This window comes from Calypte anna, chromosome 20 (genome assembly GCF_003957555.1).
Source record: "Calypte anna isolate BGI_N300 chromosome 20, bCalAnn1_v1.p, whole genome shotgun sequence".
NCBI classification, from domain to species: Eukaryota; Metazoa; Chordata; class Aves; order Apodiformes; family Trochilidae; genus Calypte; species Calypte anna.
In genome coordinates, this window is record NC_044265.1 from 3871394 (window position 1) to 3897732 (window position 26339).

General features: G+C 44.5%; 1 protein-coding gene across 1 annotated transcript in view; it reads right to left on the reverse strand.

Moving 5' to 3' along the window:
* Positions 1-1316: 1316 nt before the first annotated feature.
* Positions 1317-26339, reverse strand: part of RIMS4 (regulating synaptic membrane exocytosis 4) — a 43618-nt gene continuing 18595 nt past the window's right edge. The window contains exons 2-6 of the mRNA XM_030463063.1: positions 17152-17293; positions 4622-4734; positions 3897-3998; positions 3492-3631; positions 1317-1604 (exon numbers count right to left, since the gene is read on the reverse strand). Of these exons, the coding sequence (XP_030318923.1) occupies positions 1386-1604; positions 3492-3631; positions 3897-3998; positions 4622-4734; positions 17152-17293 (716 nt within the window). The 3' untranslated portion in view covers positions 1317-1385. The remainder of the gene's footprint in view (positions 1605-3491; positions 3632-3896; positions 3999-4621; positions 4735-17151; positions 17294-26339) is intronic.

Sequence of the window (26339 nt, forward strand, 5' to 3'; positions counted from 1 at the left end):
GTCATCAAATGAATAATAAAGTTCTGATTTGTCTGAAGGACCCAGCATATTCACTCCAGCATGTGCCTCTGATGACAACAGCTGCTGAAGCTCAGCAGGATGTGCTTCACTGCCTTCATCTACAAGACTCCTTTACAGTTAGTGTTGCACTTTAATTAACAAAATACACATGCTGTGACCACCGTGTCTTCAGATTCCTCACCTGCAACCTCTTTGACATACTCTGGAGATTGCATCTACTCTTGCAGGAGACCTGACAACGTTTGTGTACTACTGAGACTGCCTAAAGCACCTTTCTCTCCCCAGGAAACATTACACACTCTCCAGCACCTTCTTGTCAGATGACAAACTGAGGTTTCTTTCTTCTGCACCCCTGGAAACCTCATTCTCCTCTCCCATGGCAGAATAAAACAGTCCTGTTTCAGGTCAGTCCACAGGACAACAGGAAGGGCAGCATCTCCAGCAGATATGTACCAGTACAAAGGAGACGGAAGGAAAGCAGGAGATAAAAGACATGGTGACTGAAGGATGCACAGCAACAAGAAAGGGAGTCAGTAAATTGCAGAACATTGTATCTGACTATATAAAACATATCTCAAGCTGCAAGTCTGATGTTCAGCTCCCACTTCTAGCGGGATTTTTTCTGAGCAAAATTGCAGTTAATTAGCCTGATCAACTCAAACTCTGTTCAAACTGTCTGGTCTAAGTAGGCGCTACTTATTCTCCCACCAAGTATGCTTCATCAGCAGCGTTAGACACGTAATGCAGTAAAGACACTTGCTGGTAATTTGGCACAGTTTGAAAACACCGAGACGACAGCGTTACAGTTAACATGACTCAGTGACAGGGAACTGATTCTAAAGAAAGAGCTGCAGGCTTCTTTCTTTTCCTTCTTTTCAAGAAGGAAGACCTTATAAAACCCTAATGTCTCCTCTGAAATGTTCTGCTCCTGCTTCTTTTAGGTCGGTCATCAGCCTCTCAATTTTTCAGGTACTTTCTTGTAAAAGAATCCGTATTAGAAATTTCTAAGACACACAGTTAAGAAGAAATCCTTCCTTACTCCCCCCACATGCTTTCAAATGCTGCAACTTTCCAGAGTTAATACTGATCTGAAACAAGGGTCCAAGAATGACAGTGAGAGAAGTGAAACAAGAGGTGTATGTCTAATTTGACAACTAGGACTCATGCCCCATGGCACCTCCTCCTCGGACAGAGAGGGCACAGGGCCCTCCCCCTCGTCTTCTGTCTAAGGTCACTGGTTTATCCTCCTCTTCCAGCTCCACAAGAACTGATTGAACATGCATTGCACTTGAGGTCAGAGTTCCAGCAAACAAAACCTTGACAGCATGTTTAAAAAACAAAAGCAGTTCCCCCTTCCTTACTCACTAAGACCTGTCACAGCAGGGTCCCACTGTGCTCTCCAGGGAAAGCTGTGAGGACTGACGCAGGAGCGGGCCTGTGGTGGGATCCACCATGGAGGAGGTTGGGAAGAGCTTGTACCAGCCAATTGCTAAAGTTGACAAATCCAGTTCTTCCAGAAGGACTCTGGCGACTCCCATGAAGTGCTTGCGCTCCATGCGTCCGTAGTTTCCCCAGACAATCACCTTAGGAACAAAGAGGAGGAGTACAGTTAATCCTCCAACTTCCACACTTGATTGGGAAGCACAAGGCTGCTCAATCACCTTTCTACTCATACAGCTTCTTGGGGCTTTGCTACAGCCTGAGAAGAGCAGAAAGGTTTACACACACCAACAACAGGTGACTTCAAGCGCCCTGGCTGATGGTTTTACTTCTTTTTTTTTTTAGGCATGTTTTTTGTCCCCCATGGAACTGAATGTGAACACACATGTGAATGAGACACCATTCTGTTGTTCTACCTGCTGGGCAGGGCCAGCATGTGCACAAAGTATTTGTGGAGATGTAGCTCCAACTCCTGTAGGTAAAACCTGGTCCTGGCACAGTAATGGGCTTTGGGCACAATAAAAAGCGGCTTAGGGAAAAAGTGTCCTGATCTGGAAAAAGAAACCAACCAAAAAAAAAGTGGTGGGCAACAGCTTGGGTCAAGAGTCAACAGTTTGAGGTAAAAAGCATGTTGTAAATTCTGCACTGGGAGCTGGTGAGACAGGGCAGATGGTGACAAGGCATGGCTACTCACCTGGAGGAAGGGCAGGAGCTGAACACTGGCCAAGGTGACACAAGAGGCACACATGGAGTGGCATGCAGGGGAAGCAGAACAGACTGCCCAGAAAGGCTTGCAGATGCAGAGGAAGGTCTGACGAGAGACAGTTGGCAGACGAGCAGGGAAAGCTGAATCACACAACACGATGGAGACCAGTAGGTGGAACAACAGATGTAGTGAGGGTCATGGGCTTAGAAATGCTGGAGATCTGCACGTGACCAAAGGGCCCTACATGGCTCAAGACAAAGGTGATGACTGACTCCAGAACGAGTCCATGGTCTGAAGAAGAGAGGATGAGGATGATGGGTTATGATGGTGACTAGTGATCTCTGGCTAATCCTGGCAGAATCTCTCCCTAGGATCCAAATAGCCAGAATATGACAATTTTTCTGTAAACTGAGGCAGGAGAGACAATGAACGTTAATTAAAACACAAAAATTAACACCCTGGGTCGGCATAAGATGGAGCAAGCCACTGCAGAAAGTTGGTTTGGTGGCAGAGGCGCTGGCAGAGAGCCAAGCTCCTTGTTTCATTCTCTTGGAATAAATGCCTTTACCAGCAGCAAGGCAGCAGGGAAGGAAACCCAACAAGGCAAGAGCAGACCAAGCCTGGTCTCACCCCATTTCATTGCACAATGTGCAGTCTTGTTTCAGCAGGGGAAAATACTGCTGATCAAGGTAAATGAGGAAGAGTTCACTAATGAGAAAGATCCAGTAAGTTAACTGGCAATTCATATGCCAGTGGAGGTAAGCAATTGAAACTCATGGATTAATTAAATCAGAATTACCAGTGAATTTCAGCCAGGCTTTACTAGATGGAAATTATTTAGGTATGAATTAACAGTGGGGGAAAACAAAAAACAAAACTTTTCTCTGGAAACAGAGGTACAGAATTGAAAATATGAGTATGGCAGTAAAAGAAAAGCAGTAGAAAAAGGCTGGATATGTGATTGAGTGATGGCCAAAACAGAGTGCTCTGGATACATATGAACACAGAAGGCATCCTATGCTGCAAGACTGTTTAGCTTCTGTAGGTATTACCTAACTCTTAACTGGGTGGGAAAACAAGAATTGAAAAAATAAAAATGAACTTTTTCCTGGTAAGTGCTTGTATTACCTGGCAGGGTGTCAAATAATAATCAGCTTAAGTATGAAGGAGAGGTTTTCCTTGCCATTTGTTAAGTTCAGATTGAGTGTGCATTTGGTTCAATGAAAACACTGGCTTCTTCTCAACTATGTTAATGATCCAGAGCCCTTAAAACTTCCAGAGGTGGAAGAGAGAGATGGGGAGACCACAGACTTGCTAATCTTACCTGTAGTACTTTGCCCTGGGGGCTCTCAGCAAACAGTAACACCTGATTGTACAAAGGGTCCAATGATTTGCGAGCCACTTTTGTCTTCTTTTTCGCAATGCACACACCATTCTCCAGCAGGTAAGCCTTGATGTAAGCAGCTGCAAAAGATAAATATGGTCAAATATGAAAAAAATTTCCATTCTCACTGCAGAAAAGACAGAGTGCCATGTCTCAGGCATATAGAGCATATAGAAGACAGCATATCCAAAAGTGAAAAGATTTCCTCAACCAGCCTTATTTTCAATATCACATACAGACTGCTTATGCCTGCAGAAGTCAAGCAGAATTCATTTTTTTCCTATTCACACCCATTGCAGGAGGCTGGAGCTCAGAGAGTTACTTCAGGAGGTCAAAGCATACTACCTGGCAGTGTTTTTGAGCCGGGTTTTGGTGTCAGTCCTCGAGCCTGAATGATATCCACTTCCAGCTGCCCATTTCTCTCTTGCAAGCCGATTTCCACATCCCCTAGAACAAAATGCCAAAATAGAAGAATTTCAGAACAATACATCTGTAGGCTATTAACAGGTTAAAAAAAACCAAACCAAAAACCAAACAAAATTATCCTCATGGTACACTTGCTACAAGTTGTAACAAACTGTAGGCCCCGAGTGCCTGACCTGTGTTCCTCTTCCACATTTTTAAAAGCAATTTCTAAGGTCAGCCCTCTCAGTTGACTCAAGGGACTTGGTCTCACTCTCTCTAGGGCAGCTACCCTCTGCTCTCTCCCAAACTGGAGCACCTAGAGCTACAAGCTGCTGTGGAAAATGCAATTATGGCAGACAGTAGAAAAATCTTGACAGAGCCTGGTGAGCCCTAGAGAGCAAGAAATGCATAGGATGCATTTCAGCTGTGGTTCATTTATTCTGTGAGTTTCAGGTCTGATGGAGGGAAGCAGAAGGCTGGTACTCTCCTACTAATACCACATTCACATCAATCAGCAAAACCTTTCAGCTGGGCTTGCTTGATTTAACAGAGAAATGGAGCGGGGGAGTGGTAGAGCAGCAGATGCTGGACGCAGAATTTGGTGACTCGAAGGAGTGGTTTGCTGAAGATTAAATTAAAGCCCCCTAACATCTTTATGTCCTTACCCATTGAGGTGGTGGCCAAGGTCTGACGCCCAACGAATTGTGCAGGTCCCATGCTCCCCAGGAAGTCACTGAACTGCCCAGCAGATGCCAGATGGACTCCACTGAAATTCAAGCTGCAAAATAAATTGATTTTTGGCAAGTCGTTAATTTGCATTTTAAAACAACCCAGTAACTAAAGAACTGAATTTAATATATCTTTGAAATGAATGACATCTACAGAAGCCTTCTATTCTTGCAAAAATCACTGATTTCCAGGCAGTTGAGTAACATGGAAGTTACATTTACAATACCTTTCCTTGTAAAAAAAACAAAACCAAAAACCAACCAAACAAACCCAGCACTGATTGCAGTCACTAGCTAGTTAATACTTGTTTAACCAGTTGTCCATAAGGCAAAATCTCTACCACCTCAGCCTTATACTCAGGCCTATCAACCCTTCCAAGTAGCATTATAAACTAAGCAGCTTCCTGGCATAGCTTACAGGACCTCTCTTAATAGCTGTCCCTTCCCAATCTTTATTTCTGAGACAGAAATGAAGCATCAAGAGCAGCAGATAAAAGTGAGATGAGGGGTCCTTGGAGCTCAGGTCCCCATTTATTTCTAACATATAGCACAGAAGGCCCCTTTTCCCACTGCTCAACACCAGAGGCACCTATTACATCAACTGTGTGGCTTTCATACCTGCTGCCAGGTAGGTATCAAAGAACACCTGAACACAAGTACAAGGCTGAAGGAACAAGACCCTCAAACACCACCAATGCCTCTGCCACAGTCCCTGCAGCAAAACTAAAGCTGTCAGGGGGACACAGCTCCAAAATCAATTCAGACCCCTGGGACTGGTCTATGGCTACAGGTGCTGGTCACAATACTGGAAAGGGGTGAAGCAACACAAAAGGGTCACACCCTGTAATACACCAATCCACACCAAGATGTACCCAGTCAGACCCCAATTTACGCAGCTGTTTCAGAGGTTCTGAAAAGACTTGGTGCAAACGGTTAGGAGGAGGCTTGTGGCCACCATTCAACACCTACATTTGTGCTGTAGGCATCTGCCAAACCGTGACACAGCCACTGAAACACGTCAGGAGCTTTGTGCTGGGGCACCCACGCTACCACGCCGGGTTCTGCACTGCCCCCAGGGCAGCTGCTGCACGCTGAAGTCAGCACAGTTACAAAACTCCTGCACTTTTTCATACATACTTGGGGGGTGGACAACAATTACCCCCCCAGTGACACAGATCCCTGCCACCTCAAACTTGTTTCTTAGCAAGGATGCTCGCAAAGTCAGAGGGGAACAGTGCCCACAGGGCGAGCTGGGGACCCCAGCCTCTCCTGCAGCTTTAGTTCCCCACAAAAATTTCTCAAGTTCTCCCCTGCAAGGCAGTCACATTTAAAAGAGATTTTTTAAAGTAGGGTTTTTGAAAATGCCATTCAGCCAGAAGTGTGTCAATTTCAGGCTGGGATTTCAGCTCTCATTAGGCACTTGCTGACCTGGTTTCAGGCCCATGGAAATATTTTATTCATTCAGATGAGGAATGAGGGAGGCAGCACAGAAAACCTCAGTATCTCACCACACATGGGACTGAAGGGATGTGTCACTAGCACATGTCCTTGTGACAGGTTTATGGAGTGGCTCAACAGGGGCACTGAATTAAATGGCCAGACTTCTCCATGGAGCACTACAACTCCCCTCTGCACTGACCCAGCTCTTTGAGAAACCTGGTTATCACTGCTACACAGGGGGCTGCTGAGCCATCAGCGTGGAAAAACCTGTCCTTGAGCTCCTTACAAATGTCACCTTTTGTGAAAAATGAGGGAGGAGGGTGCCTGGGCATTCTGAAAGACAGGTTGGGAAGGGCTCTGCACAGGGTGGATTTTCTCTTCCCTGCATCCACTGCTTGCACAAACACTCCAGGTGATGTTTCAAGGTACAACAGAAACAGAAAGATTTATCACTGTCATTAACTAGGTTACTATTTTTCACTCTGTGACAATGACTGTTCAGAGGCATGTCCCCAGTGTCACCATCCATCCCAGGGGCAGAGGCAATACAGGACCATGCTCTGCTCCCTGTGGGTCCCTGACTCCTGCACATCACCCGGCCAGGGCAGCTTTTGGGGGAGCACCCTGAGCACAGGACCAGGTTAGGCTGCCAAGGGCAGACTGAGCACAGACATCCCCAGGGCTGGGAAAGCTGCAGGGACAGGGACATGTGATGGGGAAAAGCAGGGGAAGGGGGAGCCTGGAGCCAGAGGGCTTTATCAGGCTCATGATTTGCCCATACAAGGAGGGAAGAATTGAGCCCTGGTGTGCATGAGGACCAGGGAGACTCCTCAAGCCTGCTGGCTCAGGCATTTTCAGCTGCCCAGAGAGTCAAAAAAGGATGAAAACTAGTGCTTAGAGAACCCAAAATAGGTCAAGGGAAAGGAGACCTGACAGAGAAAGACAGGAGATTCAGAAGGAGATGAATAGACCATCAGCTACAAGGTAAATGTTTTCTTTATTCTCTTCAACTCATGGAAGATAAATGGGCCAAGATTGGGTCTCGCTCCTACCCCAGGGAGTATGTGACCTGAACCAGCATGTAAATAACAGGCTGGCATGACAGCTCACAGCCCTGCAGGGAAATGTTCACTGCTGTGCTCAAAACAGATGCTTGGGCTCATTAACGAGATGCCTGGGACAGGAACAGCAGAAGGGAAGCCTGGGACTGAGCAAAGCACAGTATTGAGAGCACACCCAGAACCAGGTCTTGGAGTGATCCCACTCCAGGGTGAAATCCAGTTGTGGTCCTGCAGTGGGGACACAGAGCTAGGAGACCACCAGCCCAGGAATACCACTTGCTGCAGGACAGTAATGAAGTGATACCCTTCTGGCCCCTGAACACTCCATTCACAAAACCATCCACAGGAGACCATTTCCCCTTACCTGCTGGGAAGAGAATCAGGCCACAGGCTGATGTCAAATACTAGTTTGCACTTGATAGGTGTATGGAGAGAAACCACCCAAGCTCTCAAACACCAGCTCATACCTCCTTTGGGCACCACTGTTCCCAAAGGCTCTGCCCAGCAGCTGGGGCAGCTCAGGAGACAATAAAAGCACCTCTTAGTGGAGTTGTTGAGACCACAGCCTGCATCGCTGATATGGAATAAACAGCAGGAGGGCATGAAGAGCAGAGTTAAAAAGCACAAGAGCAGTTGGGCTGAAGGTGAACAAACAGCAACTGGAAGCATTGACAGCAAAGCAAACATTAGTTACCTCCACAGAGATTGAGAAGTCAGAGGGCTTGGGACAACCTTGAAAAGATGGATGCTCCTCAGTGCAAATTGCAGAGAGAGGGCAGGACCTGGCTGCAGGGACACCAGGGCTGTGCTGCAAGCTGCAGCTCAAATGAAGCTGCTGCTGCTGCTTTGTAGCTCTGAGACTGATCTCAAGAGGAACAACAAAAGCCCACTTAAACACACAGGCCAAGGTCAAGACTCTGCCACTTGGGATAACAGCCTCAGCTAATAGGTTTACTAACACTATATGAAACTCAGTATTAGGTTAGACAGTTAATGTTGTTGTTGTATTTGACAGGCAAGTGAAGATGGAGTTCATTCTTCAATAGATGATGCCATTAGCTGGTGGGACTGGCTGCATAGAGGCTGACCTTTTGTAGGGCTGCTTTATTAGACATTAGAAGCAGCAGCTCTAAATCAGGCTCCTTGGCTTTGACCAATTCCTGGACATATATTTAGGTATTGCCAATAATGCTGGAATGGAAACAATTTCTGTCTGGAAAAATCATAAGCTAACTCCAAGAAAGCCATTGCTTCTCCCTAGAGAGGAGAGGGAAGGGGAAAAAAGAACTGCAGAAATTTAGTATGCATGTGAATTAAACACAGCAGGAACCATTTAGCTGCATTGGCTAAATTTAGGATGCTCAAATCCAGCTCAGCAAGCTCTGTCTGTCAAGTGCTTGGAGAGAAGCTGGGATGCTGAGGTGAGGAGGCTGCATATGGTGTGGTTCTGAGATGGGTGGGACAGACCTTCCCCATTTACTCACTTGCTTTTCCTGCAGCTGAAGCAGGGAGGAAAAGAACCACGAGGACACCTTAACTGTTTTTTAAGTGTTTAAACACACTCTGAGTTCTCCCAGGAGCCCTCCCCTGAACCTCTGCCACATGCTGCACACTCAGAAGAGTTTTCCTGCCTGACCTCTGAAGAAATTATCTCTGGGTGATTTCTTACCTGCCCTTGATTCACCAACTAGCTCTCCAGCTGAACCACCACACACTGCATGTGCTGGAAGGAAGATGTGTTCCCAAGGGGATCTGCTGCAGGTGACAGTGGCAGTCCCACCTTGGGTGGCAGCCAGCAGATGGAACAACCCTGGAAAGCCCCTTCCATCACCAAACACTTCTCCCTTCAGGGGAGAAATCACTACAAGCTGGTTACCACCAAAACAAGATCTCTTTTTTATACTGCAATCTAAAAAGAAGAACTAAAAATATCTAGAGGAATAAAGAGGGAGCATTTTGCAGCTGACTTCCAAATAGCAACTGTCATAACCAGCAGTGCACAGGGGATCAGGGCTGCTGCAGGACCATCTCGAGCTGAACACAGAGAAGATTAACAGGTGACACTTGTCAGCCTTTTGTCTAAAGGGCACAAATCCTCTGCTGAGCAATAGCAGCACAGCCTTTTGAACAGGAAAGAGAAATTAATTGTCTCTTCTCTGGCCCTCTGCTTTCACTAATCATGATTCATGGGCTTTGCTTTGCCACAGCTGAATGAAAATGATTTTTATGAATTTAAATATTTATGTTTTGCTGTGGAATTGGTTGTTAAGTTGACTGTAAATCTGTTATTGACCTGAAGGGACAGGAGGTCAGTGACACCTTGTGATGAATGCACTTGACTGCTTAGTATGTTTCTTCATATGCAGTGATTAATAAGGTGAACCTCGTCATCAAGCTTACAGAACCTCCGTAAACCACTTATATTTTGTTCAATTCCATTGAACTGATTAATTTTACCTCAATAAAACATGCTGGTGCTTCTCTTTTGAGTGAGGTACATTCTGCTGTTTCATGATATACCCTGAGAGCTTCAAGGACAAATGAAGGACATCTTACCAGAGGATCCAAGGAATGTGGTCCGAGGCTGTAGGAAAGGAGGCAGAGCAGGGACAGCAGGACAACACTCAGGACCACTGCTGATCCTGGGGTCTCTGAGCCCACCAATGCAGAGCAGCATAAGCAGAAACCCACACAAACATGACTTTTGTTTCACAGGTACCCATTTCACCCCAAGGCTCAGTACTGGCTGCAGACCCCATTTCAGACACTTGGATAAAACAGACATTTGTTGTGGATGCTGAAGTCGTGCAGCATGGACACAGCTTGGGGACAGGAGGGGACATCTGCTCTTGCTGCAGTCTGTGGACACCCACGAGAGGGAGACAAGACCCTGCACACTCCAGCCTGACAGACAAAGCCCTCAGCCCAGCCCAGGCTGCAAGCACTGCCCCTCTGCAACCCCACGGACCTCAGCATCACTCCCTGCTTCACCAAAAAACTGACTGCATCAACTATTTATTTCTCTCGTGACATGTTCATATGTGAAATCAAAGTGAATTCACTCAATCTTAGGAACAGTGTGCTCCAACTGGGGCTGGGACTGCCTGCTGTTCTTTTAAAACACAACACTCCTAATCCTGATTATTTAAGGGAAACCTGTGCAGCAGGCTCCTGCTGTAGGGTCAGAGCATATGAAATCTGTCCTCTGCAGTGCAATTTAAGAGTGGCTTAAAGGCTCTCTGCCAGCTGCTTCCCTCTCTGCTCTTTCAAGGCAGCAACACTTGCTGACCTACCCACCACAAAACCCGTTCCGTTCCTCTCCACACACAAAGCATCGTGCAGTTGGCTGGTTCCTCTACAGCAAGGCTGCTGAATTTCATATATTTATATTCAGATGGGGAACTAAATTTTCCAACTTGTCTTGTAAACTGATCAGGGCTTGAATTCCCCGATGGACAATGCTGATTTCAATACAAAAAATGGTATAAAGGAAGCACCCGTGCTGATCCCTCTCGTACCGCATCTGTGGTTCTGCTCAGCTTCTTCCACACTCCCACCCCTGCTTTGCTGCAGATCAGCATGCAGAGCATGTAACAGCACAGACACGTTCAGAGAAAAATGTATCATTAATTTCTTTCCCTGTCCATGCGGAGTTTGTCTGACCTCTTTTCTAAATCTATTTTTAAATTGCTTCTGGAACTCTGCATGCCAGGTACACCATTACGCTGCTGCAAGTGCCTGCAGAATCAGCTTGTCAAAACCTTGCAAAACTCACAGGAAATATGGTAAGAAGGCATCTCCACAGGTCACTCAGCCCACACCCAGGTCTCAAGGCTAGAGCAGCTTTATTTAAAATAATTTGTGACAGCTGCTTGACAAACTTGTTAAAATCCCTCCCTAGAGAATTTATTCCTGTGCTTTGCTTTTTCCTTCCATTATCTTTTTGCACATTGGTCCTCAACACCATTCACAAGTTAACAGTTAAAGCACAGACCAGGCTATTTCCTTTCCTTTGCCCTTGAAACAGCATTTTTAATTCTATCTTACATGACTTTGGGACTGATCTCAATTCTACCAACTTGTAGTGGCCACGCACTGGCTGCTGGGTCTGAGCAGAAATGCAGAGCAAGGAATTAATCTGCTCCCTTCAGAGGCTGGGTGAAGGAGCTCTGGGTGTTCAGAGAAGAGTTTGTGTCCTCCTTAACAACAACCCCATTACTGCCTCTCTATTGCACTTGAACATCTCCATTTCTGCAGAGCTGCACTGTTCACCTGTTGAGGGTTCATCAGGTGGGGTAGGGGTGAAGCCAGGCAGCTTCTGGGACACCCAGGGAACAGCTATTTTCAGAAGATAACCTTTTGCCATGCCCTCTCATGGATATCCTTCACACTATCCATACAACCACCTGCTGCCCATCAACTCAAGCCTTTAGAAGCCATACACTCTCAAAGAGGCACTCCACTGGTGTCTAGTAGGTACCTGGGATGTGTTTGGGCCCAGGGTTCCAAATTTACTGTTCTGTCCTCACAAAATCTTCTGAAAGACTTATGCTTGTCCTTTTAGCACAATTAAGTTGCCTAAACACACTCATGCAACTGAATGGTCCTGCTTGCACAGCTGAACCAAGAAGGATGCTGTATGCCTACATCTAATGCATAGCTAAGTTCTCCAGCTCTGTCATTAAAAACCAGGGACAGCACCACATACATCTTCATCCAGAAGAAAGTGGGAGGGGGGAAATCTCCAAGACTGATAAAATATTTGATAGTTACTTTATCTGAGCATAAAAAACCCAAACATCAGAACTCCAATTTCAGGGAGCAGGAATGCACTGTGTAACAGCCATCCATACAGCATGTTACGGTCTTTTGGAACTCATATTACAGGCAGAAGCCAAGTAGGTATCTATCAGCTAAGGTGGAAGGCAGAACTACTTCAATGTCCACTGTTCCTACCTTTAAAATATCTCTGGCACACATGAGGAATCATTAATACAATACACATCTGACTACATTGTCAGAGGAATAAACACAGAACCCTTTACCCTGTCAGAGTTGCTGTGAATGCTGCAGAAGCCTTCACCTTGGTTTTCCAAGAGCATCTGTCCCTGTGAGACTGAACCCCAACCTGACTGAACCCCCACACCTCTCCTCTGCCAGACATTATCTCCATCTCTGCCTCTCAACAAGCTCTGTTTCTCTCCTGGCCACTCCACATTCTCTGACATTTTTAGCACTGTGACGTGGTGTCTTATGTGCTGTAACACACTGTACCCTGCTTGCGTAGCTGATTCCTTCTGCTGCACAAATCCTGCCACCTAAACAGGGCTATAAAAACTCAAGTGAATTATCTACAAAGACCTCTCGCCATTCCTTTCCCCACCTTCCCAGGCTACCTCTGTTTTTAGCCATCACAAGTTGTCTCAGGCGCCCTGAATAAAAGACAGAGAGCTGCCTGCCTTCAGAGAGCAATTCTGCCTCTTCCCAAGAGGGTGCTGGAGGTAGGATTCACTCTATTTACTGCTGTAACCTCAACTCTCAAGGTCACATCCTGTCTGGGGATGTGTTGTTGCTGAACAGGCTAATTCCTTGGCATTACAGCAACAATCTCTTTGCCCTCCCCCCAGTTGCCATCTCAAAAGGCCTTGATTTCTTACTGCCTGAACTGTATTAGCAGTACATTTCATTACATTTTTTAAAAAGAAATTGGATAAAAAGAGAGTCCTAAAGATAATTTGCTATAAAAGAGTCTGGAAGTCATTTCTTCTCTCCAAAAAAGGAATATATTCAGTGAATACCTACAACATGAATCTCCTTAGTTGTGCCTTTAGGAATCAAGTCTTTTGGTAATTCTGGGATGATGCTGGACAATTTTTGATGAAGAAGTGGATTTTCACATGACCACAGTGTCACAAGCCAGGTTGGTATTTTCTCCAGCTTCCATTTAGTTGCTTCTCCATAATGAAGCAGAGGACATGTAGCTCTCTAAGCTTAACTCCAGCACTGCTTCACATCAGCTGTGTATGCACTGATGGAGAAGGGGCACAAGGCTGAACCAAGCCACGAGGTGTGAGATGCCTGCACAGCATCACCCACTCCAGGCTGCTGTCTGCCTCCAGCCCTCCTCACAAAAGTGGCCTCAGGCTGGTGCTGCCCTCACCATAGGAAAAGAGATGATAAGACTAATGACAAAATGCTTCCTTGCTGAACATCTGAGAGTTATCTCAGATCATACAAGAAAATCCCTTTGAGTCTGCTAGTCACCACCTGCTATGCTTTCCTAAGGTAAAAGTCACCTTAGCTCTCCAAAACTTAATCATCTCAGCAGGAGCCAGCAAGAACAAAAAAAAAAAAAAAAAAAAAAAAAAAAAAAAAAAAAAAAAAAAAAAAAATAGTCATGAGTACCACTTATTAGAGACTATGGCAGTCTTTTGTTCCAGGTCCATTTTTGTCTTCCTGCTCCATTTTCAGAAAGAAAAATGGTTGGCAGGAATAAGTTACACATAAGTCCAGAATCTATTGCTTTCTGATTGTTGTACACGGACTCATGCAGCTGCAGCAGAACCCAGCCAAAACAAGATGTAGGTTGTGCATGAGCCAGGATGAAGTTGGAGATCTCTGTTGAATCTCAGGGCTTTGTTTGTCAGCTTTTCCTATATTCAGAATTTTATTCTTGCAGTAATTTTGGTGTTCTTAGACTACCCGGGTAGGCACTTGTAACAGCCCTCTCATACAGATTTTTAAGTACATTCACAGAAAAAAATACCAACAGCTGTAGAGATCTGTAACAAGTGCCAAGAAGGGTCTGGATGAATTATGAACAGAAAGCCCAACCAACCTGTCAGGAGCAGACCTGTCCTCAGGCAACAGAAGGATGACAACAAAGTCAGAGAGCACATCACTTCCATACCTTGTCCAAAGGCAGACTACAGCCACAAAGATTCCCCAAACACAAACAGAAGGGTAGCAGCACTGCATAAAATCTATGGAAGCCGAAAAAAGCAAGACTCTATGGTGAAAGATCACCCTGTAACACCAATTAAGTCCTAGAAAGTGTAAAAATCTCTCCAAGAGCCAATCTGTTCTGCTGAAGCCACAGGGAAGGCTTGATAGATGGTGTCTGATCCTCCCTGCAGCACACAACCAAGCCCAGCTATGGCACCTGGATGCAGGAGGCTTGGTGCCTGCACAGGGCTGTGAGAGTGTCATTGAGTGTGAGTGACAATAAATAGCACCTTTCCCTTCCATAAGGTCTCACACTGAGTTTTATTATATTAATTTTGTACACTGGTACACAACCACCTTGCAGTGTAAAAGCTGGGTAATGGAGCCAGGGGGCTTTTTGTTCAGTAAAATTTAAATGGAGCAGTGTGTCAACATTGTCAGCACTTATTGGCATGCACACAAGCTTAAGTTCCAGAAGCCACATCCTTTAGAGCAGCTAATCTTCAGTATACTCCATCTTCCCTTAAAACCCTAAAGGGAAGATTTTCTTGGAGGGGACAAGCATATCCCTACATAAGCCATTCTGTAAAAAACCCTGAGATGTCATGCACTCTTGAATTCAGAGGAAAAGCAGCATGGCTCATGCACTACAGAAAATTCTTCAGGTGTGATGCTTTGCACAAGCACCAAGCAGCTGTAGCTGGCTGCAGCCAGCTCATCACAACAACCCTGGAATCAGTCAATCAGCATCACTTTAAAAGCACATTTGTATGACTGAGGACAGATGCTCTAAGACCTTCTGCAGCAAAGGTTCACCAAATCTTTGATCATTTCAGTGTGCCACTTTTGCAAGTTGTCCATTTGGTCCTCAAATTGAAAAGGATTACAAAAACCTATGGAACGTGAGAAAAAAAACCCTCTTAGAAGATGAGGTTTTGAATCTATTTTCTTGTCTGTGTGAACACACTGAAGAGAGGCTTGTTTAGGAAGAACTAGGGCAACCTTGTTTTGCCAAAACCCAGTTTTTTCGACAGTCTCTGGTGAAAACTGCTTCTGACTTAGGAGTACCTGCATCAGATACCCAGCATTAAAAAGAAACTTGCAGCAGCTAATACAGTCATGTGAATCTTCATCTTGCCTCCCTGGGAACACAGCTACAGCAAACAAGAAAGGTCAAGAGAAATCTGATTTAGGAGAATACATTTCTCTCACTCAAAGCTATTCCCCAAACAATTCCTTTCTTTGCTGCTGGAAAAGAAAAGCAGAAAAACTGCCCTCCCAGCCTGTTTCAAGATAATAGAGCCCTCTTGGCTCTTTGTACTCTCAGCCCTGTTTGCTTATCACTTGCCACTGCAGACAGATAGCTGCAGTTCCCATAGGCTTTCTAGAGAAGATAATTATCCCACCTAGGAACAAAGCATCTAGGAACCACTTAATCACACTTCTCAGAGAAGTAGAGGAGAAACAGTCCCATCCCTGGCAGCACTTAAGGTTGAAATACCAATGCTAGACTTGTGCTAATAAACACATTTGGATTGTGAGACAGGATTTTTCTTCCTTTGTTGAGCTGACAGCTACGTGCTGCCTGCCTTCAGGGTAAAACAGCACTTGCACGGGTGCATTATTTCTTGGCAGAAATATTCTCTCTCCAGGAAAGTGCAATCAAAGCAGCTAGCCCTGTGCAATGATAGGACACAAACCTTGCAGTGAATTATATCCTTTCCCAGAAGGGTAAGCTATGTAAATACAAAAAGGAAAGAATTCTGCTCTGCACGGAAGCAGATTCTTGCCCCACATTGCCAGGGGAGTGAACCAAACTTCTGCATCTCATAGAGGAGGCAGAACTCCAAGCCACAGGACTGCAGTGGCATAGCAGGAATATTTCCCTGGAGACAGCAAGAGGAAGCTTTACCTCACAGAAGAGGTAAAGCACATCACAGCTTTGGAGTGGCAAGATTGCTATCACAGCCTGTGCCTCATTACTATTGCCAACCTTCAGCAAAGATCTACGATGCCTTTCCAGGATTAGCCTACTTTTAAAGCTAAAGAAATCTCTCAATTTACAGCCTGTTACTTACTTAACACCAGAATCACATTAATGAGAGTGCCTTTGTATCATTTTAGCAGTACAGTTTACTTGGAATATCACATAAGCCTAGAAAGTGTACTGAGCAATGCCAAGTGTGATACTTGGCTTAAACACAGCACATTTAGGCATACAAACATATTGGCCTCTTACCTAGAAGCATGGAAACTGACAGTGTATATTGCTCCCTTTTTTAAACACTGAGGTTTTTTTGCCTCCAAGAATTCCCATGAATGGCCATCTTAATAAAATCACTATAATCTCCATATATGGCTTCAAATAATGGAAATATAAAAATGAGAACTGGAAACAAGTCAGGTCCACAAGCTGTGGCCTAAGGATCTCCTGCTTTGCACGCTGGTACAACACCCAAGTGCAGTAAAGTGTGTTCTATCTTTTCTTGGGTCAAAAATAATTTCTAAAACACATTTTAGGTCACTAACTCAGATGAAACAAAAATCTTGTTACCAAAAGCATACACAGACTTTTAAATATGTATTTTTATATCAGAAAAATTATTTTGCTACTTACATCCTTTTCATCACCTTAGTCTTCAGGTTTGGGGGGAAAAAAGTGACATCTTGAAACAGGAAAGACAGACAGATATTGAACAACATTAAGGACTACTGGCTTGTAATTTATTACCAGTAATGAGCCCCAGCTATTCACCCTGAATTATTCTTCTAAAGGCAAAGCAGTTAAAAGTAATGAGAATCTGCTTCAGCTCAGAATAATGAGGACACTAAAAAGCAAATAAACATCTCGAGTTTGTGCCAGCTACACAGACAGAGAGCTCTGCTCTAATTGAATGGGCAGTACACCTGCAGCACAGGCTAGTCAAACAAACAGATCATTGATCATGCTGGAGAAAAATTAACAGATGTAAGAACAGTGCATCCCAGAAGTGATTCCCCAGCTCCCTTTCCATGACTTACTTCCCCTCTGATCCATAGCTGTTCATGCTGTCCTCAATGGACTCGTGGCTGGCTTGACGGACAGTCCTGCTGGGCATTTCCACAGCCAGCCCAGTTTCTGTGCTCCTCTGGATGGCTCCTTTCAGTCTCCGACCATCCCCATCTAAGAAGAAAAGGGGAGAAATGACAGTCAGCTTTTGTTCCCAAAGCCTTTTGCAATGACACAGTCAAGGAGAAGCAGAGAAGGTCTTTCAGAAGCCCAGCCTGGCACCGAGCAGCCAGGCAGCATTTTGCACTCACACAGTGTTTCACTACTCAGCCCTGCTTCACCACCAGCTCCCAGTCATCTCCAGAACAAACCCAGTGCTCCAGCAAAGCCAGGGCCGAAACTCAAAACACACAACCCACCCTCCCTACTGCAACCATTTGTACCAATGAATTATGCACAGAGGTTGGGTGCATGCAGGCATATGAGCTGCTCGACGTGGAGGTACCCAATTCAGGAACACAGCAGCAGTAACCATGGGACAAGCTGAGGTTATACAGGTGTACAGCCTCAAAACTTTTCCTAAATCCCACACTGCTGCCCTAAGATTGTGAGAAGCAGTAAAGATCCACAGACTGGTGAGCATCAAGGGAGAAGAGGGGAAAAAATGCGCAGGCAGCACCAAAGATGCTGTGAAGGCAAGAGCTCTTCCAGATAGGCCACGGGGGAATGGCTGAGCACATCCCAAACATTCCCTGGTGGCACCTGGAATAGCAGCAGCAGTGAAAAACCCCAGAGAGGACTCTGCCACTTCATACACACCCTCGATCAGAGCACAGAGGGAATCAAGTGGGGTCTGGTTCCTCCTGGGTGCAGTCTTCAGAGGCTCAGCCCTCTGAAATTAACAGTTGCTATTTTCATCCTCTGTCTCTAGCAGTCTGCTTCTCAGAACAAACCACCTTACATAACAAAGATGGAATGAATACCATTACTATTAATTGCTTTAGCTGATCTTAGGAAACTCTCGATTTTATTCCACACAGAGCACTCATCCTGAAACACATCTGCTACAAGTACTCTGAACAAAGCAGAATTATCTAAATCCTTTAAAGGTGTCCATCCCTTAAATCTGGATACAGACAATAAATCTCTGACCCACAGTGCTCTCAGAAACCCACCCTGGAGAAGAAATCACACAGCTATTCTAAGTGTAGGGAACTCAGGATCGTCACATATTAAAGAAAGCAAGTCTTTCCCAACTACTTTGAAAATATGAGGATATCCACAAGAACTTGTCTAAAATATGTAGCAGGTGGTTATTTGTGTAGCAGGCTGTGTGAGCTAAAACACTCTTCTGTGGATATTGGCGTGAACAGGCACTTAAAAAAAAACCAACAAAAAACCAACAACAGTAAGATATCAGGAATGCTTCCTATCCTACTTCTCAAATTATACCTACACTGAAATGCAAAGGAAAAACTCCTTCTATAAACAAAGCTATAAATACAACCCCTTTTCCTTTGGTATCATCAGGTTTCCAACTGCATAAATGTGTTGGCTCAAGGGCTCTCTAGCAGCTGCTGTCCCCACATATGGTGGAGCATGTGTATGCACATCCCTATGGGCTAAGAGGGTAGAATATGCATGTTCTGGGTTAACATTAACTACAGTTTATATTGTTTGTGTGCCTAGAGCAATGTAGGAAGCACACTGTATAAATCAGGAAGTTACACAAACATAAAACATATTTTTAATGTGCTTTCAAAATCCAAACCTTAAGGCAAAAATAACAATACAATCATCAGTAAAAGCAAAGCCTCATGGAAAGAGCCTTATCTATTTCCTTACCACGACTGAACAGTTCCTTTGACAACCCCTGTACAGCTCGCTGATTCCTCTGATGGGGTTTCTAAGCTCCTTTCAGAGAGCATCCCACAGCCCTCCAGGCAGACTTGATGGTCCATTTAATCTGCCTCACATTCACCTCCATAATCCCTTAGTCATCTCCACCCATCAATGCCCATCCCTCCTTCCCATGTGCATTCCCAGAACACTCATCCTTCCACACAGTGAGTCCTCACCAGAGCCTCAGTGCTCAACCACACCCAAAGCAGCAAGTTGACATATATGTAGAAAACAAATTAAAAATGCCCAGTTGCCCAACTCTGCACCATCTGTTTAGGAAAATCTCTTCACCAATCTAACGAGATGCCTGGAGACATTCATCCTTCGAAGACTACACATCCACATCTGGCAACAAACAAGAGGCTTGGGACAGTGCAAGGCTTTAGAATGAGCCAAGGTGCTTGCTGCTTTCATCCCCTGATTCAAAGCTAATGACATGAAGCAGAAGGGCCTAAAGAGAAGGAAAGGCAAAACTCTGGAAGATGGGCAGCACCAGAGCACAGTGCCAGACACAATTCTGCTGGGACAGGGTAAATTCAGCCGTGGTATCACATTGCACAGCTTTGCACTGCTGCTTTCTAGGAGTGGGTGGTTTTCTAGTATTCCCAACTGCTGGTACAGCTATGAAACAGATATTCTTATTTAAAATGCATATATACACATCTAAACATATAACGGAGAAACACTGGAAACAAAGAAACAGAAATAGATTACAAGAACCCTTTATTTTTCCTTCCTCTTCCAGACAGAGGCATATTGACTCTTGCATCTCACAGACCATCTCCCATCATTCTGGAGAAACTTTTCTTCCAGCCTTTTCTCCCCTCCAGACTCTTTTTGCCAGAAGTTTCCCTTTTTGTTTTGCCAAAAAGGCAAGCTCCAAAACCATTTTGGCCAGATGGCCAGAGTCAAGACTGAAACATGAGATTGGCATAAGCACCAGATATGCCATCAGGAACGGGACCTACGTTCTTAAATAACTCACATAAACCCTTTAGTCAAACTTTGCCTATAGTCAGCACAATACAAAATTAATGTGTTTTAAACCCCTTAGCTGGGAGGGAAGGACAGAGCAGGAGTAGCACACCTGGAAAGGGCCAGTGAAGAAAGGAATATGGACAAAGCTGCAATGGTCATCTGCAGCCTGAAAACAATTCACAAGCAATAGTCACCTACCAGCAGCCTTCCCTGGCCAGTGGGGAGCACAGCAGAGGGGCTTGTGTCTCTCTTACCTGAAACCTTGTGCTTCAAACACCTCTGCAAATGAAGAAGGTAAATTATATGTATCTAGGAAGATGGTGCCTAGCAAAAATGTTCATCTTAGTTTTTTAGTAGTATCTGAATCAAGTAAGAGTAGTTTAGATGTTTTCTGCAGTGTCACCACATTTATTGCCTACACCTTTTCCATTTAAGCACTAAATTATAAAGGTTAAGCTCTGCAGTGCAACATGCAGCTGAAGAGCAGATTCTGCTTCAGAATGACCTTGGGAAGGAGAAAATTTTTGCCAAAATACCCCAGCAGGAGACATGCAGCACCTTGCAGACGCCAGGAACCAGAAGGGATCAGTCCATACTCTGCCAAGTTTGCTGTGTTGACAGGAGCTCAGCTTTGCTCTATTCAGCCAAACAATTTACATTTGGCTAAGGAGTATTTTCTAAAAAGCTATCTACTCTGTATTTGAAGATACAGAGAGATTAAGAATCTGCCATTTGCCTATGCAGTTTATTTTACTATCTGACATTTAGAGGTGTGACAACGTTTGTCTGGTTTCAGCTTTCAGCCATCAGGTTTTTTAATGCCCTTCTCCACTGCGAGAGCTGCTTTCTCTTCTTGCTATAAAGATTCTTCTGCAGCATAATCAAGTTCTCTCTCTTTTTTTTTTTTTTTTGCCAATTTAAACAGACTGAGCTCTTTATGCTCCTCATGCATTTTTTTTCCTCCTGCCCTTGAATCTTTTTAATGAACTCTCTAGGTTTTCTTACTGCCCTTTTGAGAACATGAACACCAAAACTGGAAACTGCATTTTAGAGCAAAAACACATACAGAGGTAAAAATCAGTTTGCACTCATCTTCACTGCTTCTGCTTGCACCTCCCAAGACCAAAGTAAGCTTTTTAGTACAGCATCACCCCTCCCCTGGATACCACACAGTCCCTGTCTGTCCTGCTGGTACAACCTTATAGAATATTATATTAAGAAATACCTAAGAAAACACACTTTGTTTGGAAAGATAAAGCAAAATGGTCAGAGAGCTCTACACAGCTCTCCCACCTTCCATACTATTTACCCTCCTAATGTGAGTATCACCTGTGAATTTATTAATGTTTAAGCTCATGCTTGCTCCAAATCAAATAAAAAAGCTGAATAGCACCCGGCCTTTAAAAGAGCCTCCTTCCTTTGTGGTTTTTCCTTGACAACTGCTTTTTGAGACAAAGTAAGTTTTTAATCTATCACTATCAGATTTTTTTAGGGTCATTTTGTTCTAGGACAAAACCCTTACATACTTACCACATTTACCCAGATCCCTGTTTCTACTAAAACTTGGGAGATAAAAAATGTCTGACAAGACCCATTTTTCTTAAATTCTTCTTGACTAGTTTTAATTATATTCCCATATTTTTGTTCTTTATTAACTAGATCTCATTATAATGTTTTCCCTAATTCTGTCTGGGAGTGACATCATCAGACCAACTAACCAAAAGTTTCCTCCAGACAAGCCAGTAATGGAAAAGAGGAGTAAGGTGACTGTGCAGGACCTGTGCAGAGCAGAGCACCCTTTGGAGAATCTCCTTTCTTACATACACTTTCAGCTGCCAACCATCCTCAGAGGCAGCTCCTCTCAAGGAGGCAGAACTGCTTGCTACCAAGACTTGTATTTGCCTTACCTTAAGGGTGGGAAGTATGCAGGTAGGAGTGGCACTGTCCCCTGCTCTCCCCCAAGGAAAGTCACTGTTTCTCATGTCCTCCTCTATGCCAGTCTAAAACATGACTCTTCAGAGCCTTTCCTCTCTGCTGCTGCCAGGTCTCTCCATGCTCAGAGGACAGCAAGTCTTGAAAAATCTATGCAAACTCTGCAGTAGCTCATCACAAGGTCATGATTACACAGTTATTACTACTACATAGAATTAGTCTTCAATAGATGTTTATTGAGTTGATGTCTGAGGGGTGGAACATGCCCCTTTCACCATGATCCCTCCACTACCTCCTCTCTTGTCACCTCCTTTTTCCCCACACAGGTGCTTGATACCTTCCTTCTCTTTTCTAGTTGGGTTTCAATTTTTCCCTCCATGCTCAGTTTGCTGGATGATACCAACACAAAAAGAAAATATGTACTACAGACCTTCCCATACTTTAGAATTGATATTGATTTAATCCTGAGATTAAGAATTGACAAATTTCAACTCAATCAGCTTTGCTCCTAAATTAACCAGCTGCTTCCAAGCAGAGAACATGCTGGCACCCAAAGCACATGGACAGGCAGCACCAACACAGGCCACTCAATACACACCAAGGGTCCCACAGAACAGCCTGGCTAGTTTTTGTGCCTTCTCCAACTTGACTCTGGAGTTCAAGGGGAAGGGAAATCAGTTGGATGTTTACCCTCAGGTTGCCTTTGTTCCTATTGCAAAGCTCTGGAAAAAAATAACACTTTGCATTTTCCAGGAAAGACCAGTCCAAGCTTGAACAATGACCGCATTTCTCCTGCTTGTCTTACCCATGCCAAGCAGTGTGCATCAATTTGCCTCCATAGATTCTGCAGGGTCTCAATCTGGGCACACTCTGCTCTCTGGCCTCCTCAGCAACTGTAGTATCTGCTCTGCTCCAAAATAAAGCCTAGGTACAAACCAGCACTTAAGAAGCATGAAGAATTGACATACTCAGCAAGGAAACAGAGAAAAACCAATGTGACAGAGTTGATGAACCCTTCAGAGCATGTTGTAGATCCTGTAGAAGCAGAAATGAGGGGTATGAACATCAGGGACAGGAGATTGCATTTGCAGTCAACACCCAGGGGTTCCAGGGAGATTGGCCAGGTGGGAGGAACCTGACTGCCTGCACAGAAGATATGTCCTGAGCCATGTAGTGGTTTATGCCAAATCTGTCTGCTCTATCCTTGGCTCAAAAGTGGTCTTGCACCTATTTCTCATAGCTACAGCCTTCACTCTTAAGGTAGAAAACGAGAGTCAATTCTTGCTTTCTTCTCCCAAAAGGTCTGCCACAGAAGAAAAGATGATTCAAGTCAGTTTGGGGTTGAACAGAGAAAGAAAATGAACAAATTAACAAAGAAAACACCAACCACCCATCTGGGTATTATCACCTGCTGAAATTAGGAGGAAGGTCCTTAAGTCCAACACCTGGTCCTCAGCACATCTGTGGGCACACAGCAAAAGCACCTGTGGGAGTCTCAGCACCCTGTGCAACCCTGCTACAGCACTGTCCATTTTACCTGCTTCTTAATTCCAAATACTCTGAGTCAGCATGTTAGCTTCTCAGCTTCAACTTCACCACTACGTTGTTATTCTGAATGCATTTAAAAATAAGATTTCTTTCTGTTTAGTCAGATGCTGAGTCCCTAGAGACGTGCTAAGATTTGTGTGCCATGAATCAGTTCTGAGATGAGTAAAAGGATTTCATTGTTCAGCTTTAAAGGAAAAAAAAAGGAAAAGTCTTCCCACAGCCTTGCATGAATCTCTAACACCTGTGACTGCCTGGCACATGCTGGGCAGAGCGGCTGTCGGGGTGGGCATCAGAGTCCTTTTTACATCAGTGTCTGTGCTTGGAACAAGCCATGAAGCTCTTCTAAGGGGATGCTGCTGCTCAGGAAAAACATATATAAATATTAGATTGATTTTTCAGAATGCAGTTTAATGAGATGAAGTCAATCTCATCATGCCTGGCAAGCCCTGACATTCTGCCAAGTATTCCCTACACCAACATCCTAATGGAGTGTGAATTATGAGCACCTAAAGAGAGGCAGTTTGTACTGTGCTCCAGAACATGCCAGACTATCATCACAGCCTGAATAATCCACCAGAAATGATGGAAAATGGCTGGGGATAAGCAGGAGCACTAATCAGGCTGTTTGCATTGTTCCCCTGCCCTAGCTTCAGACACTAATAAAAATCACTCCTTTTTTTCCTACACTAAGCAGAAAACCTGTGGGATGGAAAAAAACCATTTCAGCATGTTAATTCTTAATCTATGAAGATTACACACATCCACAGGGCTGGGGGAAAGGTCAGTCAGCTCTTTGAGAACCAGAAAGTAGTTGCACCAACAAATACTTGCATCACTGTGACAGCTGCAGGGCCCAGCTGAATGCAGGGCAGGGCCAGGACACCCCAGCTCTGCCCAGGCAGCACCCAGTCACCAGCACACCCCACTGCCCTGCTGTTCCAGCACAAGCAGATTTCTGCTGTTCTAAAGCTCAGCCATGCCTTTCCTCACCCACACCAACCCAATGGCTGCATCCATTCCCAGAGGTGGCCATATCAAACCAGCTTCCCCCTGAACCCATTTTTTTTCTTCCTTCTCACTAGAAAAACAGAACCAAATATCATTTGTTGGGTTCTTTCTAAGTAGGCACCTGACAGAAATCATAGAGTCTCCTGAGACATCTCCCATTCTTGATGCAGATTAGCAGAGTCCCTCTGGCCCACAGGACAGCTCAGGGCTGTGCATGGCACAAGAGCTCTGTGAGTCTCCATCAAGTGACAGCCCCATTTTTAAAGCCCAGCAGTAGCTTAATTTTTGCAGGACAAAGCTAACAACCTTCTTCCTCTTCCTTCCTACAAATGCCAAACCCCCCAGGTCTGCACAGGGTCCTTCCCTCCCTCACAGCCATCTCCAGGAGAACATTTCACCCCCTGGACCTCTCCCCCCCCCACCAGTGTGGGCAGGGGAAGCACCAAACCTCACGCATTGATTTTTAGGGCTGCCTCTAATTCCTACCAACTCCACCACCCAGCCCAGATCCCCAGCTCTTCAGCCACTTCAAAGCACCACAAGCTGGTCTGATTTTTTTATTTAAATCCAGCTCTGCCTCTCTTTAAGCAGGACCCCAAGCCCAGGGAGATGTTACCACCTCTTATAGGTTGGGTGGAGCACTGGTAAATCACTGAGTTTGCATCCTGCTCTCACGAGACCAATTTTCATATTTTAAACTAGGAAAGTGTGATTTATTTTTTTTCTTTTGAGGTTAAAAACAAACAGTTCCCATGATACTATTTTTAATTTTGACCTTTTTGATAATTCATCTATATAAAAAAATTAAATGGCAAAATTTTCATTTCAAAACATATAAAAAGTTCTGCAGCTAACATGTAGTCAGGAAAACTACTTTGAGATTTTTTTCCTTCACTGAGAGAAAGCTAAGAAAACCAAAGTAAACATATATATTCCCCTGTCAAATTGCTTCTAAACAGACTTTAGACTGCCATAAAAATTGTTTAGCTTTTCACCATAAAAAAAGTTACAGTATCATAACACTAACAAAAACGTTCCTTTCTTTTAGAGTATTTCATGGGAACTAGTTCACTGCTAGATCTGACTCTTCAGAATTCCTTCCATGTCTCTATTTTGCAGCAGGATCCAAATAGCTTCATCTGATGGCTGCTTCTGCATTTTTATTTTTATAAGAAAACAGAACACGCTGCCCCCTTCTCTTCCCCCAATCTGCTGTGCCTTGCAGCAAGAACCTGATTAAATAAAATGTCCATCTGCATACAGAAAATTCATTGCTGTAATATTTCTTCAGCAGCCCAGCACTGAAAGCCCAGCCCAGCCCTGCTTGCAGGCCCAGCTCCCCAGGGACATCCAGGATTGCTGCTGCTGCACCAGATGTCCCTGGAAAAGCTTCATGGCTGGGACATGTCCCATCTTCTGCTCCTGGCCCTTTCTCCATCTTCTTTTGTGCCTAGGTGAGGGCTGAGAACTTAATCTTGTAAGACAACAAATCACATACATATTCACACACACACACATTCTAATGGCCTAGCAGTGAGGGGATCCAACCATTCCACTTCTTGAATTTTGGGCTTAAAATCTCATTAAGAGTTAAAGCCCTCTTTGACATTTGCCCACCTGGGAGGCCCCAGGGGTCTGAGCTTATAGTTTATGCCAAGCCAAGGAAAATGTGGTTGATGGGCTCAGAGATCATGTACATTTGGGACAGCCACAGATAATTAATAACAATAACTGATTTTATTTTAAATATTCCCTTGAACTGTTTATTTCCTAGAAGGCTGGGGGGAACATCAGATGTAGTATCAACAGCCAGCAGTGCTTTAAGACAAAATGTTCTCAGCTCAAAACTCTT